Raw genomic sequence first — 16,436 nt, 5'->3', positions numbered from 1 at the left:
GGGAGTGTGATCGTGTGTACAGCGTCTCTTTATGTCTGTCTCCACGTTGGTTGAGTGTGGAGTAAGTGCATATGAGAGCATGAGGGTGGGAATGGATGTTTGTATCTGTGTGTGCCTGTATGTCTGTGTCTATATGTCAGGTTGGGTGTCAGGCGCCACCTCTCTGGGGACATCTCAGGCCCTCCAAGGTTTGGAGGCCTATCTCCCCCCCACTACCACTTCCCCTGCCAGTGGCGGACTCCCTCAGACATCGGTGCGTTGGTGGTTCTTTGTGTCCGGGGATGGGCGTCCAGGTACACACCGGCTCACTCCTTGGCGGCCGCTTATCGGGGCCTGGAGCCTGGGGCTCGCTCGGGCCACTTCGGAGGTGGGGTGCCCCCGGCCTCTTGGCCTGGGGCTCGGTCACTCAGGCACGGCTGGCTGCCGGCGGAGCTCACGGGCGCGTCACTGCAACTCCCCCTGGCTTCTGCTCCGCGGCTGCTGAGTGAGCCCTCATCTGGGACTCTCCTCAGCTCTTACTGGAACAGTGGCGCGGCTGCCCCTCTGTTGGTCTTCCTTGGTCTCTTGTGTTCTGGGGGCCTCTGGATGTCTGGAGTTTTGATCTCCTCCATACCTGCTTCATGCCCTGGAGGACGGGGCTGTGGCCCCCCCACACCCTCTAGCAGATCATTACATGAAGGAACCTTTTAAAAAACAAAAAACAAGCGCGTCCATGCTCACAGGTGTACACACGGGTGATCACACCCACAAACTACACCCTTTTTGGCTCCTACCTCAAAGCACACTGTGTTCTGTTGATCTTATGTGCTGCACAATAATGTTTAATATTAAGTATTTACTGTCATATTCCCATATATCATTGTGATGTTGTTTATTCTATTACTCTTCTTCTCTTCTGCTTGTTTTCTTTTTTCTTTCTCAGCAGGTGAGCCAGGTGATCGATATATGCGTTTTTTATTTCTTTTTTTTTTTCTTTTTCTGCTCATTCTGTTGGTTTTTGTCTTTTGCCCTTCTCCCCCGTCCCTCTTCTCCGCTGTTGTTCTTTCCCTCTTTCTTTCTCCCCTTCTTTCCCCCAGTCAAGTCTGTCCCGTATTCAGTAAGTGAAAATAAAATAAACAATAAAAGGTGAATCAAATGGACCATTACGGCAAGGCTGGGATGGTCAATTTGGTAAAGTAAATCCGTTGGGCATCTTTCTTTGCCTTTAGACAATAATTCTGATGGCAAAAGAGCCAAACGGGACAGGCAAAAATAAATAAATAAATAAATTTGTATTTGCTCTCATTCAAACATGGTCCAATCTGGCCCAAACTTCCCACATGTGATAAGGCTCCGCCCCTGAAAACATTTCAACTGCCATATTTGACATTGGTGACAGCGCCACCTAGTGGAAACAGGAAATGTCATGTTTAACACTTTGGGATACAGAGTAGAGGTGGGTGACCCGAGCAACCTTAACTAAATTTGTCCAGGAAAAGCCTTAAGAAGTTGGTCTTGGGCTACATTGAAAACTGAGTTTTTGTCAGAGGGTGTGACCCTGGCAAAATGACGAATTTCTATTTTGCACCATGACAAATAAAATTGCTATAACTCAAAGAAATCGTGTACTCATGCAATATCTGAGCAAAGGATACTTTGGTATGGAGACTGGAACAACAAGGAATTGAACTGCCAAACCTCCAGTTAGTAGATGACTTGCTCCACCTCATGAGCTACAACCACCGCAAACTGCCCGTGCACAGCAGCTGGCTAATAACTTATACATGTGAAACTGCCATGTCATTCTCAAAGTAACCATTTAAAACAGGTTTTAATAATGTTTTTTAAAATAGACAACTCTTCAGAGAACAATTGCTTTACAAGTAAGGAGATGCAAATTAGGGGATTTAGAAGTTTAATCACTTTCATCACTTTTGAATATTTAAATTCACATAATGTTACAATAAAAATGTACACAATTCGTATATATATCGCAGGGTTATATGATTTCTTCTCTACAATAAATTATGGAGGATTTAAAATCTGCATGGCCACCTGAGGCTACAGCCTTCACACTACATCAGTCTTTGGTTTGAGCAGATCCAGTCATTCACATCACCTTTTATCCAGACAAAGCCGAGCACCGTTTAGATGCTGTGCAGGTTTGTTCCCAGGCTCGCAAGCATTCAGAGACGTGTCCTCTGTTTGTCCTCACACAATCGTGGCGTGTCTGTGTTTTATGAAGCCTGGATCCTCAAAATTGTAGAAGGCACCACCTGCTTGTGCACTGTTTGCCACAGTAGATACCTAAAAATCAAAAACAGCAAAATTTAACATTATAAATAATAATAAATCCAAAATTTTCTTTCAACATTTTCATCAACCTATATTCCTGTGTGTTACTTTAAAATCTATACAACACATTAATCATATTCCTCCTCTGAACACGTAATCAGCTTGGAAATACTGCAATGTAACTGTGGTCTTGAATAACATCTTTGTTTATTGGGTGCGTCATTCAAAACTTAAATTAGTTGCATGGTAAAACAGTGACTCATCCATTTGTGCCCTGCCTGCTAAAGTACATGGAAAAATTAACATGTTCATAATTATGGAGAATATATTTTCACGTGGTTGAATGCAGAAGTGAAGCCACATGAATACATTATCATGTTTGCTCATTTACCAGAGCAAAATGATCTGAATTAATCAAAACTGTCTCAGCATTTCCAAAGGCACACAGCATGACTAAGCAAAATTTGGACTGTAATGTACGCCACCTGTGTCAAGTGTTCTGCCCAGTGTTACTCACTGTGGTTTATGTAAAGAATATGGTTCCAAAGATCAGATGGATTCAATACTAGAAAAACTGGTGTTCTATTGTGTGATCCATGAGATGACATTACAGCATGAAACAAAGATTGAACTGTGAAAAAAACGATGCTTCTCTACAGGTTGGCTTTGCCACAGGAAGTAGAGCAGGTCAGCTGATGGTTTGATTCCTGGCTGCTTCAGTCTGAATAGCAAAATGTCAAAGTATCCTCGAGCAAGACACTGAACCCCAAGCGTTCACTGGAGTATGATGACATTATGAAGACAGACTTGAACCACTTAAGCATACAAACTGCTGCTGCTTGACTGGAAAAGCTCTATTTAAGGGAGGCATTATACATTTTATCGCATGATATCTTTTGAAAGTCCAGAGGGAACATCTAAAAAAGTAGGTCAAATATTTAGTTGGACTCAAGGATAAAACGGTTCGGTCGAAGCACAACCATAACTCGAGAATTCACGATGACAAACTTAAAAGGCAATCAGGTTTATTCAAACAAGCATCTAAAATCATGACGTGATGAGAGTTCATATTTTAGGCTGAAGATCCAGACAGAAAATAGACTTCACTATGTGGTGCTGACAGTGAACTGTGAAGCAATGATTGCTGTTTAGCTAGTATTGTGGCTCTACCTAAGGTAACTGCAGTAACTCTGAGTCAGTTAACAAAGAGATCAACATTTTTTGTTTCTCATTAAAATGTCCTGAAGCATTTACAGATAAACTGCTGTTCTCTATAATATCAGTGAAATATCTCAACATCTACTGAATGGATTAGCATAGCAGTGACACATGACCTTGAGTCATCATGTGATCAAAATGAACATTTTCAAGGTAATTCAAGTATTTTTCCCCCACAAAAAAACCTGCAAATTAGCCCGTGTCCTACTTTATATTTACCCTTAAACAAAGGCTATGTTCACACTGCAGGCGAAAGCGCATCAAATCCGATTTTTTTGACCCTATGCGACCCATCCATCCGATCATGGTCTGACAGTGTGAACGGCACAAATCCGATATTTTCAAATCCGATCTGGGTCACTTTCGTATGTGGTCCTGAATCCGATACATATCCGATGTTTTAGAAAGCGACTGCTGTTTGAACGGTCAGGTCGCATTAAATCCGTCTTTTACGTCACTGACACGACAGACGCCAATTATCAGCTCCGAGGAAGCGCCCGAGAAGACATCGCGAACGAGCTCTTCCTGGCCATCCAGTGTAGATGTCAGTGAAACTGTTGGGAAGACAACGTTGGAGAAACGTGAACATTTTCTTTGTACTGTATAATCTGCAGATTCTGACAGAAATCTGCAGCTATCCTTTGAAGCACAGCTCCTCTAAAACAGCAATAAGGATCATTATTAGGTTATTTACATTATTATGTAAATAACAAAATAACTTCAAGCAAAAATCGGGAAACGTAAAGTTCGAAGTCTTTATATTAAGGGCCATCAGTCAAACAATACTGTTTGCTCTGGGTCTAAACAGAGCGTGTCGTGTGTGACGTCTTCTTTTGCGCATGCGGCCGCTTTGAGCGTTCACACTAGAGCGCGTTTGCTGTCGCATTTTATTTGTAGTGTGAACGAGCAGACAAAAAAATCTGATTTGATCAAAAAATCGGAATTGAGCATTAAGACCTGCAGTGTGAACGTAGCCAAATAGTAGTTTGCTAATATGCTACAGCTTTACTGGGCTGCTAGCACGGAAGACATAGACGAGAACTGTAACACATCTTTGCTCTTCGCTTCCACCAAAGTCACCAGTACAGTGCAGCTGTAAGAAAAGGAGTTGTAAGAAAGTCACAAACCCAACAAAACTGCTTTCTATTGTCCAATAACAGTCCTGTGATTGATTGGTGAGCTGTCTGCCTGACGGCCTATTAACCCATCCCAATGTCAGCTTGGACAGGCTGATATGCTAGCATGTTTACTGCTGCATAAAACCCAGACCAGGATCTAAATTACTGGAGCTATTTACCTGGAATAAGCCATTGTCAGTGATTTCACTGGTAGGAACACCTGCGAAGAGAGAAGCAAAACAGGAAAAGAAGGATGGATCAGCAACTATGCAAAAAAATGTAAAGATTCAAAGTGTATCAGATGGTTTTGGATAATTGGATTACCTCTAAGATTGTTCAGAGATTTCCACCAAAGAGCAAAGTACAAGAACAAGTACCCTTTTATCTGTTAGATACTGGTACAGTACACGAGTAACTTCTTAAAGGCTTGTGTGTTTGTGTTCAGTCTTACTTGTCTGACCCTCCGGCACATATGCTGTGTTCACTTGTCCCTCTTTGTTTCTGGGTCCATGCACACCACTTAACTGGCTCTGTGTCCTCACTCTCCTACAGCACACAAATATGAACATCAGTCAGTTTTACTGTATGCTGAAAAAGGTTTATTAGCTAATAAATAAATTAAATGGCAGAATAATTTAAAATCGGCTTTTACCTCATTTCATCCTGATAGTTTGTTTCTAAAAACAGATTCACAAATACTTGTAGTTAACAAATGAAACAGTGACTTCTGTATTTGTGCTCATCATCTGTTAGTATAACATTTGTGATTGTGGGGACACAGAATCTACGTAGTTAATGACATAATGAGACCCTTACGTTTTTCTTTCCTGCGTTTGTAGCAGAACCAAATTCCAATGATGAGCAAAACCAGCAGAGCAAGACTTCCAAAGGACACAACCACAGCTATCAACACAGTCCAATTAGGCGGCTTGGGAGCTTTTGCAGAAGAAAGATCAGAAGTAAGAGAAAGTGATTCAAAGATTTAAAGCTGTTGTTATCACACTAAACTGTTCAATAAAAGCACCTAAAACGGAGGGAAAGGAATACATTTCTGCTTATTTAAAACTCAGTGTCCAAACTAATCCCTATGTATCTCATACTGTGCCTAGGTTCAATTCAATTCAATTCAGTTGTATTTATACAGCACCAAATCACAACAACAGTCGCCTCAAGGTGCTTTGTATGTAAGGTAGACCCTACAATAACACATACAGAGAAAACCCCAACAATCATATGACCCCCCATGAGCAAGCACACACCTATACACACACACACACATACACACACACTTCTTTTATGCTTTACACATTAAACTGCTTCATCTGATTGGTTATCGCTCACAAAACAAAAATATTTGAACAGAGACTGACATCCTGGCCACAGCACGACTGTGGTTCTCTTGACAAATGAGAACTGATGACAACCTTTGTGGTCTTTTCCTCTTCTCTGGGAGAGGCAAAAGTGTGGCGTGTTAAATTACATATTTAATTCTGCAGAACAGAATGTGAATGTCTAAAGCTTGCGTTAACTGGATACTTTTTCTGAGGCATCTAACAAAAAACCTAAAAGGTGTGGGAACTAGATGAGTATAATACCAACTCAAGAATTAGTCCTGTGGCACTGCATAATGACAGTGGACATGACCATATTAGGTATATCTCTTCTTACTGACATCATACAGAGACAAGATTCAAAAAACCTAAGATTGGGCATTCAGAACAGTCCGTAGCTGTTATTCTACTCTATTTATTTGAAGCAGGACGCTTTACTTCCTGGTAGAAATGTCACTTCTCCCTCTTTGCATATTAGAGCATAGAATCCATGTGATATCTGTGTCCTCTTGGCTGGCTCCAAACATTCAGGGCTATTGGTGTTAGGGTAATTACTCTACGTTATAAGTTGAATATTTCTTTTATTTGGTTTTTTCTATTTATTTTATTTTATTTTTTATCAGATCTGATAAATTATATATTTATGTCTATCTGTGGATTTTCACTTATTCATAAGATCTGAGCATACAGTAGAAGGATTCTGTTATACTGGCTAAGGCAAACAGTAATATATCATCATTCATGCTGTCGTGCTTTGTCAGGGTCATTCATTAAAGGAAGACCCTGCCGATTACTTCTAACACTGAAATCATTGTTAGGACCTTCATGTCCGAAGAAGTTTATGCACTTTTAGAGAATCTATCAGGCATAAATAAGCAAAGTGGAAAAAAAATCTCTCGCATTAATTGGAGAGAGTATATGTCTTATAATCCCATGTGAGATTTGCCTTCACACGGAAAAAAACGTGAAAATATAATTATCTCCTTATATGATTATAATATATCGGTGTAGGGTGTAATATGTTACAAAGTAATACATGCCTGTAATCACTTTATATTTTTCAGTAACATAGTAATGTGACATGTTACTAACATTCATTAGTTATCTGCATGCCGGGTGGATAGAAAGGAAAAAGAATCCAACAATAACATTTTTCTTCCTGCGCACTCTTGCAGCAGTCAGTGGATTTCAGGAGAAGGAAAATGGTTAGAGCTTTGACGCAAGCTTTTTGCTTGCTTAACAGGACACGAGCATCGTGGTAAACCAAACTGCATCCGGGAGAGAAACACATGTATTATCCTGCTAACAGAACTTTGGCGCTTTGAACTTTTGTCTCATCTGCACATAAAGCTCGCTAACACTAAGCTAGCTGCCTGTTCGTATTTCTAAAGCAGGATGACTGTGGCGATCACTTTGAAGTCTCTTAGGCTGGTTTTCATCTTTGTTTTATTGTTTTGTGTTCATACGTAAGAACTGAAAGAAAGATTGTTTTCATTAGGTTACACATGTGTATTGGTGTGCAGACAACAAGACAGTATAATTCAAGTAATTTTATTAAGTAATGACAAAGTAATGTAACAAGTAGTGTAACAAATTACTTTCTCCAGCGAGTAATAAAGTAACATACTGCATTACTTTTGAAGAAAACAGTAAGTAATGTAATACATTACTTTTTGTGAGTACCCTAATACATGGACAGTTTCCAGCTATACCACTGCCTCACATTGTGTCCATGACTGTCCAGACTTGACCTATGATAAAATTCTATTACATCATATTTACATTACCTGGTTAGACCTTTATTTTAGATTTGGTTTTAATTAGAAAAGTTTCAGTCATGCAAGTATGTTGTACAGTGTGTTTTGGAAGGTGACAGTTTATTGCTCTCTTGCTTTTAATCTCCTGAACCAAAATCGTCTGAAGTTCACCACGAGGGCACGTACATCTAACTCTTTTCTAAAAGTGTGATTTAAAACAGCTTTTAGATTTAAAAAGGGCAACATTTTGTTTTAGGTTTAGCAAAAAATAGTGCAGCATACCAAAGGTTTAATGAAAAATACTAACATCTTTGTTTTACACAGGGATCGCTTTGCACATAAAATGACAGTTTTCTGCTTGTCTGCACTCTGTGGTCAGACTGGCAGCATTGCAAAGGTAGTTGGAATTAAAGTGTAAAGTAGTGGCAGTAACACAAATAGAGGAAATGACTCAAAAACAGATCCTCTTGTTTCTGAAGGTAGCAGAAGTCACGGCTTGTAACTTCTTTGTTAAACATTTTCAACTTTATACACAAAAAGTAAGTAAGAGTTTCTTACCAACTACTAAGAAGAGAGACGTTGATTGCGGAGATGTCAGTGCTGGGATGCTCACCAAACATTTGACTGTCGTGTCTCTGACTGCCTGGAAGGTTAGTACACTGGTGGAGTTAAAGAAATCCCCATTATCTGTGAAGTTGTCCAGGGTGCTGTTCATAGCGTTACCATTTAGAGTCCATGTGACTGTAGGTTTGGGGTACCAACCAGCTGCTACACACTGGAACGTTACCTGCTGGTCATACATCACCTTCATGCTCGGTCCTGCGATGCTGATCGTACCGTTCTCTGAGAAAGACAGAGGAGAGTTTAGGTCCAGAAGAAAACCCATTTCTGACCTTATAATCAAAGAGTGGCGACAATGTGCTGTCCACAATAAATTCTTAGCTTCATGATTGGACCTGAAGAATAAACTGAAAAATATAGATGAAAGTTGTTCCCTATATTTAACATTGCCCTTAAAAAACACGAAAAGACCAAAAATCTGCAGTAAAGTCATGTAAGCAGAGATCGACTTCCTCATAACTTCCTCCAGCTGAGATTTAGAGATTCATGTTTAGTATAGAAGCCAATGTAGTAAATTAGTCAAACAACCAATAAACCACTGCCAAATGTTGATCGAGCTTAATTAAATTTTCACTCACTATATCTCTGAGAGTGAGCTATGTTATTTCCTCAAATTATCATTAAGCTGAGTGAAATAAATACTTCATCCTGCTCTAATAAATATACACCACAGAAACAAACCTGTGGCTATAAACAACTGCTGACAAATACACCTTGTACGCATGTGTGGATAATATTTTATAATAACTTCTTATATCTTAATAAGAAATTATTGTTTTCTAACAGCAGGCTTCATTTAACCAGATGTCTGGTCGCTATCTCATAAAAGACCCTCTCCTGGCACTCCTTTGTGTTATGTCGGGGCTTTGATTCTCTGTGTGCTTTATTAAATGCTGAAATGCAGTATTTGCCTGTTGACTTCTTTATTTTTTAAATATGTTACATAAAGGGACTGGGTGGAGGAAACTGTTGCAATGTTAGCGATCAGCAGTAGTCGATCCATGCACTACTCTAGTTCTCCCCTAAATGAGCCTTTGCTCCCTGTAAAACGTGTTCGGACCATTTGCACTTTTACAATTTTACCACGAAACCTGAAATATTAGCTTCTGTGTCAAAGTGACCCAGCTCTCATCTACAGTCTTTGACTACACCCCAAGTAATAGTTTTTAGAATCAGCTCAGAAGCACAACCGGGGGTACGGTCATCGTTTTCTTCAGCATAAGGTTATGCACTGATTTTATCCCCAGAGTTAAACTACCAATGCAAAGTTGGGCAGAACAAAATTTCCAGGGACTCTTTTTAATATGGACACTGGAAATTACCAGGTAACACATGGCCAGATCACCACGTGGGAGAAATAGGCAGGTGTAAAGATCAGCACGTCTTTGACAAGGGCTCGATCATTACAGGGGTGCTCCCATTCAGGAACTTGTATTGTTTCACTGTGAAACTCTCTTTAACCAGAATGTTCACTGCGAGTGTCCCTCGTTAATGTCCCCTTGCAGAAAAGCAATAAGATTCTAATCAACTTCACGAGACAGCTCTCCATCAGTGCTTCACAATCAATGTCCATTAATAGGCAGACCAGGACTCAGATTAACAACATATTTTACTCCGTACTGCTGTCTGTGTAAAAGCTTGGCTTCAGGCTGATTATCTGGAAAACTGCTAGATTCAACATCTGAGCTGAACACATGTCAGGGCTGAGCTCACATACAACTGAACTGCTGACACTTTTACAACCTTTCTAAATCTTTCTAAGCCTGCAACAAATTTATTGTACAGGGTTTTGTTTTTTGTTTTGGGGGAACACCTAAGGAATTATTTCAGTCACTGTTGCCACGGTTTCATTAGGTTTACACTTTGTTAAACTGGAAAATATAAAAGACTCGCTCGTTTTTTATAAATCCTGAAGTTCCACAACAATAACCCAGATAATTTATTCATAATTGTCAGCCAGGGTCTAAATAAACTGTTTAACTGGTTCATTTATGAGATCACTGCAACTCTGTGCATGCGTGATGCTAATTTTATCCAACTAGATTTATCAAATTAAAATAAAATAAAACAGGCTGGCCTGTTACCATCTAACATTCTGTCAGCGTCACAGAAATGGTCATTTCAACTTTCATTTTAGCTTTAAAGCTTTTTGTTTCTCTTTCTCATCAGATCTACTTTATGGTTAGACGCTGCTGCCAGAGGCCGTTGAGAAGCCTGAAAATCAGTGCTCACTGCTGTCCTCCAGAGTACACTCCAGTCATTACAACAATGGTGTGAAAATACAAGGAAAAGAAGGTAAAGACCTTGAAGGTAACATCCTCCTCTAGGTTTGACTGACTGCACATTGAGGTTAGAGGTCAACCGATACATGAATTAGGCTTTTAGATTTCAAAACGTCTGATACATGTTTACGAACCCACCTTGTACAGAAAGCTGTGCTGTTTTTTCTCCATATGACCCTTGAACCGCACAGGTGACGGGCCCGATCAGTGAGCGGCTGACATTATGGATGGTAAACTCCACACAACTGCTGTTATCACTGGAGCAGAATCTAGCTGAATACTGCTCTACTTGGAGTATTGTAGTGTTTCTACGGACCGTGAGGACCAGAAACTGTCCAACTGTCCAGGCCATGAATTCCCACGATCCGGTCACTCTGGCGATGAACTGGGCATCGGAGCCTTTAAACACTGCTGCAGTCATCGGCTCCAGCTGAAACTGGTCTGACACTGGTAGGTTTAAAAGAGAATAGATGTGAGGATTTGCAACCTTGTGTGGAACATAGAGGTGTTTCTGCACATTTTGTTTGACTAAATGAGCTCCTGTCACTGATGATCATATAAAACATATTTCTTTACTGTGATAATACCTTAATTCTGTGATTTAGAAAATACTTTTGGCCTTACTATATGAAAAATTTTTATTTAATATCATGATCTCAAAGTGTATGTAACATTTACTTAAAAGGGCCACATTCATTCTTAGGTAAGGTTTGAATTTGCTATAAATACACATTCTTCTTCATGTAATATAATAATAAAATATTGGAGATATTCTTTTGAGATTCTGCTGTGTGTTGACATGATTGCATTACAACATCTCCAAAGATTGCAACCAGTTATATCTCCAATCATATCAAATCCTAAAAATGTTCCACTGAATTTTGATTCAGTGGATTTTAACTTATTCTAACGTTTGATGTGAAACTGCCTGAAGCTCCTGCATATCCAGGGTTTTAAACTCTACGCTGGCACATAATAGCTGTTTGGATAAATGCATAAATATGCATAAGTATACAAAGTAACTCTGGTATTAACTGACGTTTTAACTACAGTAGACTATTATGAAAGGTGTATAAAGGTGTGGTGTTGGCAAATCACAACATTTTAAACACAAATGCTAAAAAAATACAAGTGAAATATGGAAGTGACATCAATCAGTGAAGAACTTTTCCTTGTCACAGGACAATGGCAATGCATGCTGCAGGCTATACAGGTACATACTGCTTTTTTTTCAATATGGTGCTTGAGAGCTGTTTGCTCAAGGTAAGTAAATATCACAAAGGCCATTGGTTTTGTTGTGTTGGCTTTTGACAAGGCTGAAAGTTAAACACAGCACAAAACAGGGCTGATCCTTCAATTGATAAGCATCAAAGCTGACATTGTAAAATATTTTCTCGCTGTTGTTCAAACCTAGAAGGAAGATTTTCCTTGTTAGTCACATTATTAAACAAATGTCTGAGCACGGCTGTTGACATGTTACTGAAATTATAGATTTGATCAGTTTTTCCCCCAAGACTGCATCATAGGTAAAGACTGATCCTTTGTAATAGCGAGAGGTTCAAACATGCTGTGGAAATATAAGTTTCAGAAACATTTGCTACATAGTCACCATAGTTACACAGTACCACAAGCTGGAATCAGACATCAGAGGTTTGTTTTATCTGACAACAAATAAAGCACATCCAGGGATATGTTTGTACTTGTCAGGTCACTCGATTCATTCTTGTGAAGAGCGGCAAAGCTGGATCACGTATTTCCCTGCAGATCTCACAGCCCCAGACTGACTCCATGATCTTATGACTACACTGATCAATAAAGCTGATTGTTATTGTTCATTTATTGGCTGTCCTGAAAAAGAATCCTGAAACCGCAATGTGAGTCTAACAATTTGTGGCTCTGAGGTCCACTATGAGCTTAGCATGTAAAAGGATATAAAATTATATGAGGTTTACTCTCTCTACAGTGTGCTTTTAACCAAAGTTCCTAATTCAGCGCAGCGTTCAGTGTCTTTCTCAGTGTGTGGAGTGAAACCATGTGCCTGGTGCGGTTTCTATATGAGAAATGTGGACATGCCTCAAAATCTATCAGCTCTAACTGTGATATCTGAGGTGGAAGCTCTGATCATGTTGTTCTCCTGTGTATTTTCTCTTGAGATTACACTGTCCGTAATTATTTTGTTCTTCACATCAAAGAAAGCTGCTCCATATTTTGAGGTTTCCCCCTCTTGTTGTTATTGGGCAGGTCTGCTACTGACATGCAACAAAAATAAAACTTGGAAGTCATTGACAAAATGAAATGAATACTCACCTCCCATCGTGCAGGGTAATAAACAGATGAAGAAGAGAGAGGCCCAGGAGACAGTCATGGTAGTGCTTATCTCAAAGATGGGAACAGGCGGCTGTAATGAGCAGCAACAAGAACTCAGCAACTCAAAAATGAAAAATGTTTCTGAATGTTTCTAAAATGACTGTTGGACATGCTTAAGCACAAAGTTAAACTTCAAGTAAATAACTCAAAACTACAAATATAACAAAGGACAGCACTCAGGCATCGTCGTCACTGTCTGGGATTATGTTAAACAGTCTTGTTATAAGGTCCACTGCCCTCTCTCCTGGACATACCTCCACAGGTGCTTTCACACTCTTCATCCCCTTCACAGCTGGCCTCACTTCCTCCTTACTCTGCTTCCTCATTCACTAACTGTCCTTCATCCAGCCTCCTCTCTCTTTCATTTTATCATTCATTAGCTCAGTTCCAGCACAATTCTTTGACCTATTAGTACATTTCCACCTCTATCTTTGTTCGCTTTCCTCTATCCAGAGGAAACACTGAATGCCTTCTTGCTAGTTTCCCTCAGCAGTAAAGCTTTAATTTCCCTGTAACCCTTCACTGCCACCCAGAGCTTGTCTCAACTCCTCCCTGAACTCTGAGCAACAGTCTTCTCTTCTTAACTTCCACCCTTTAATAGATCCTTTAATACTGCCTTCACTTGCTTCTTTGTCTTGATGTCCAAACGTATCATAGATGTAGAACACCATGTGATATTGCCCAGCTACATTCTGGCCTGCCACCACACCTCGCCTCCTCCTATCTCTTTAAGTTTGCACTCACTGCATGTGATGTAGTCGTCCTGTGTACACCTTGTTTCCCTCTCATACATCACCCATCCCTCTTCTCAAAGTGTTCCCCACAGTCATTTCCATTCTTTTTCCAAAATCCACCATCTGTCCATCTGCATTTATCTCCTTAACACAGTACCTACCTAACACCTCTGTTCCCCTCCACTACATGTCTATTAAGGTTTGCTTAAATCAAACTTCAATAGACAAAAGATTTTTTGTTTTTATCACTTCATCCAGCTTATTGTACAATTCCTCTCTCTCTAACTGACAATTCAATCTGACCTGTGGGGCATACAAACTGACAACATTCAACAATTCCCAATCCACACAATTTGTAATTAGAAACTTGTGATCCTAAAAATAGTCCCATGATATAATGAGCAAAAGAACTTAAATCTTGTTAAAACATAAGTAAACTGACACAAAAAACTATCTGAAACAGAGAATTTTAAAGCAATGAAAAGTAGAAAACTGAAATTTGAAACATTTAGTTGATTTAAACGTTTGTTGATCCATTGAAGTTTTGTAACTCTTTATTCTCAACAAAATATTTTTAAAAAGCAAAGCAGTCAGACTAAATAGTTCTAATATAATATAATATAATATAATATAATATAATATAATATAATATAATATAATATAATATAATATCAGAGTGGGGAAGGTTACGTTTAAAATGTATTCCACTACAGATTACAGTATACAGAATGGCACTAAATGTAGTTTGTAACATATTCCGTTAAGTTACTCAGTGTGAGTAACGTATTCTGAATACGTTGGATTACTTGATATATTGTCATGATTTTTACAACTATGTAATGTACTATTACTGTGTAATTTATTAATATTACCAAGCTAACATTGTTAGCTGGTGTTAGCTGAGGTGCTGTTAGACTTGATGGATAACATTAACAACCTGCTAGCTGCAAACAATCATGTGCTCCTCTGAAAGCAGTACCAACTAGATGTTTAAATCTTAATATAAATGAGCAACAGTAGGGTGGACATTAGGTAAGGCTGTAGGTTTTGCAGAGATCTCGTATAGAAAACAATTTCTGTATCAGTATTGTGTTTTCTTTCTGTCTGCTTTCAACATGACCCAGGCAGCAACCACAACTAAAACCTGGTGGAGTCCTTCGATGCTGAGAGCAGCTTGCAATGCAAACTGAATTTGCATTGCACGGTCAGATTTCGCCCATCCCTTTCTTTTTTGTATGTGAAGTGGTGACGGAATTTCCAAGTAAGAAATGGATTCCTGCCCGTGCGCTGCTGGCTGCGTTGCGCTGGCTTCGGGTCGCCAACATCAAGCGCTTATATTAGAGCCTCTTATTGCGTGTTTTGTTTGGGTTTCATGCATTCCGTTAGTTCCCAACACTGAATATAATATAATATAATATAATATAATATAATATAATATAATATAATATAATATAATATAATAGTTCTATTAGCGCTATATCGCTAATTATTATTACTAATTATCACTTATTTGCTCACGGCAGAGCCAGGCTGTTCTGTAATACGTTTTACACTTGCTGTGAAGTTTTCCACTCTTTGCTGTTTTGATATATAAATGTAAAAATCATCTCAGTTTTGAATCTTTTCATTAATATTTAAAAAAAAATCCCCAGAAATAGAAACATCTTCAATTAGATCAACTTACTGTGTGATACTTCCAGTCGTGGGTCGTGGCGGGTGCCGTGGATCAACGCTTCATTTCCTGAAACGGCAGGTGAGCAGCGCTGTGGCTGACTCCACCTGCGACTCTCACAGGGAGCAAAGTTCAAACCTGGTCACTGAAACATGCCCTTATCAGCTTACCTGTCAGTGAGTAATAATGTCCCAAACATCCACTCGGGGTGGATGTGAAGTAAGGCAAGGCAAGTTTATTTGTATAGCACAATTCAACAACAAGGTGATTCAAAGTGCTTTACAGAGACATTAGAAACAAGAACAAATAAAAAGCATGATTTAAAATTGAATAAAACAAGCAAATAAACTAACTAACTAATTAACAAACAAACAAACAACAGTATATAAAATCAAAACAGATAAAATCAGAACAGTAGATAAAATCAGTAGTTAAATGTAAGTTTTGAAATTTAAGCTTAAAGTGTGGATTTGGTGCTTTATTCAAATGCAGCTGAGAACAGGTGAGTCTTCAACCTGGAATAAACTGAGTGTTTCAGCTGATCTGAGGCTTTCTGGGAGTTTGTTCCAGATATAAGGAGCATAAAAGCTGAATGCAGCTTCTCCGTGTCTGGTTCTGACTCTGGGAACTGATAAAAGACCGGATCCAGATGACCTGAGGGATCTGGATGGTTCATACTGGGTCAGGAGGTCATTGATGTATTTTGGTCCTAAACCATTCAGAGCTTTGTAGGCCAGCATCAGAACTTTAAAGTCTATCCTCTGACGGACAGGCAGCCAGTGTAAGGACCTCAGAGCTGGACTGATGTGGTCCACTTTTTTGGTCTTAGTGAGGACTCGAGCAGCAGAGTTCTGAATGAGCTGTAGTTGTCTGACTGATTTTTTAGGTAGACCTGTAAAGATGCTGTTACAGTAATCAAGCCTACTAAAGATGAATGCATGGACTAGTTTTTCCAGGTCCTGTTGAGACATCAGATCTTTTATCCTTGATATATTCTTGAGGTGATAGTAAGCTGACTTTGTTATTGTCTTAATGTGTTTTTCTAAGTTTAGGTCTGCATCC

General features: G+C 39.3%; 1 protein-coding gene across 1 annotated transcript; it reads right to left on the bottom strand.

The window, feature by feature from the left end:
- Positions 1-1,887: 1,887 nt before the first annotated feature.
- Positions 1,888-15,427, bottom strand: igsf5a (immunoglobulin superfamily, member 5a). Its single transcript, XM_012921961.4, has 9 exons — positions 15,387-15,427; positions 12,909-12,999; positions 10,740-11,048; positions 8,257-8,541; positions 5,427-5,546; positions 5,263-5,287; positions 5,062-5,156; positions 4,790-4,830; positions 1,888-2,286 (listed from the first exon to the last, which is right to left on the bottom strand). The coding sequence occupies exons 2-9, from the start codon at positions 12,964-12,966 to the stop codon at positions 2,191-2,193; spliced, it is 1,029 nt and encodes a 342-aa protein (XP_012777415.3). The 5' UTR covers positions 12,967-12,999; positions 15,387-15,427; the 3' UTR covers positions 1,888-2,190.
- Between the last annotated feature and the right edge of the window lie 1,009 nt (positions 15,428-16,436).

The sequence above is a fragment of the Maylandia zebra genome, linkage group LG10, assembly GCF_041146795.1.
Source record: "Maylandia zebra isolate NMK-2024a linkage group LG10, Mzebra_GT3a, whole genome shotgun sequence".
Classification (NCBI taxonomy): domain Eukaryota; kingdom Metazoa; phylum Chordata; class Actinopteri; order Cichliformes; family Cichlidae; genus Maylandia; species Maylandia zebra.
Note: the sequence above shows the minus strand (reverse complement) of the source record. Positions and strands in the feature narration are given on the sequence as shown.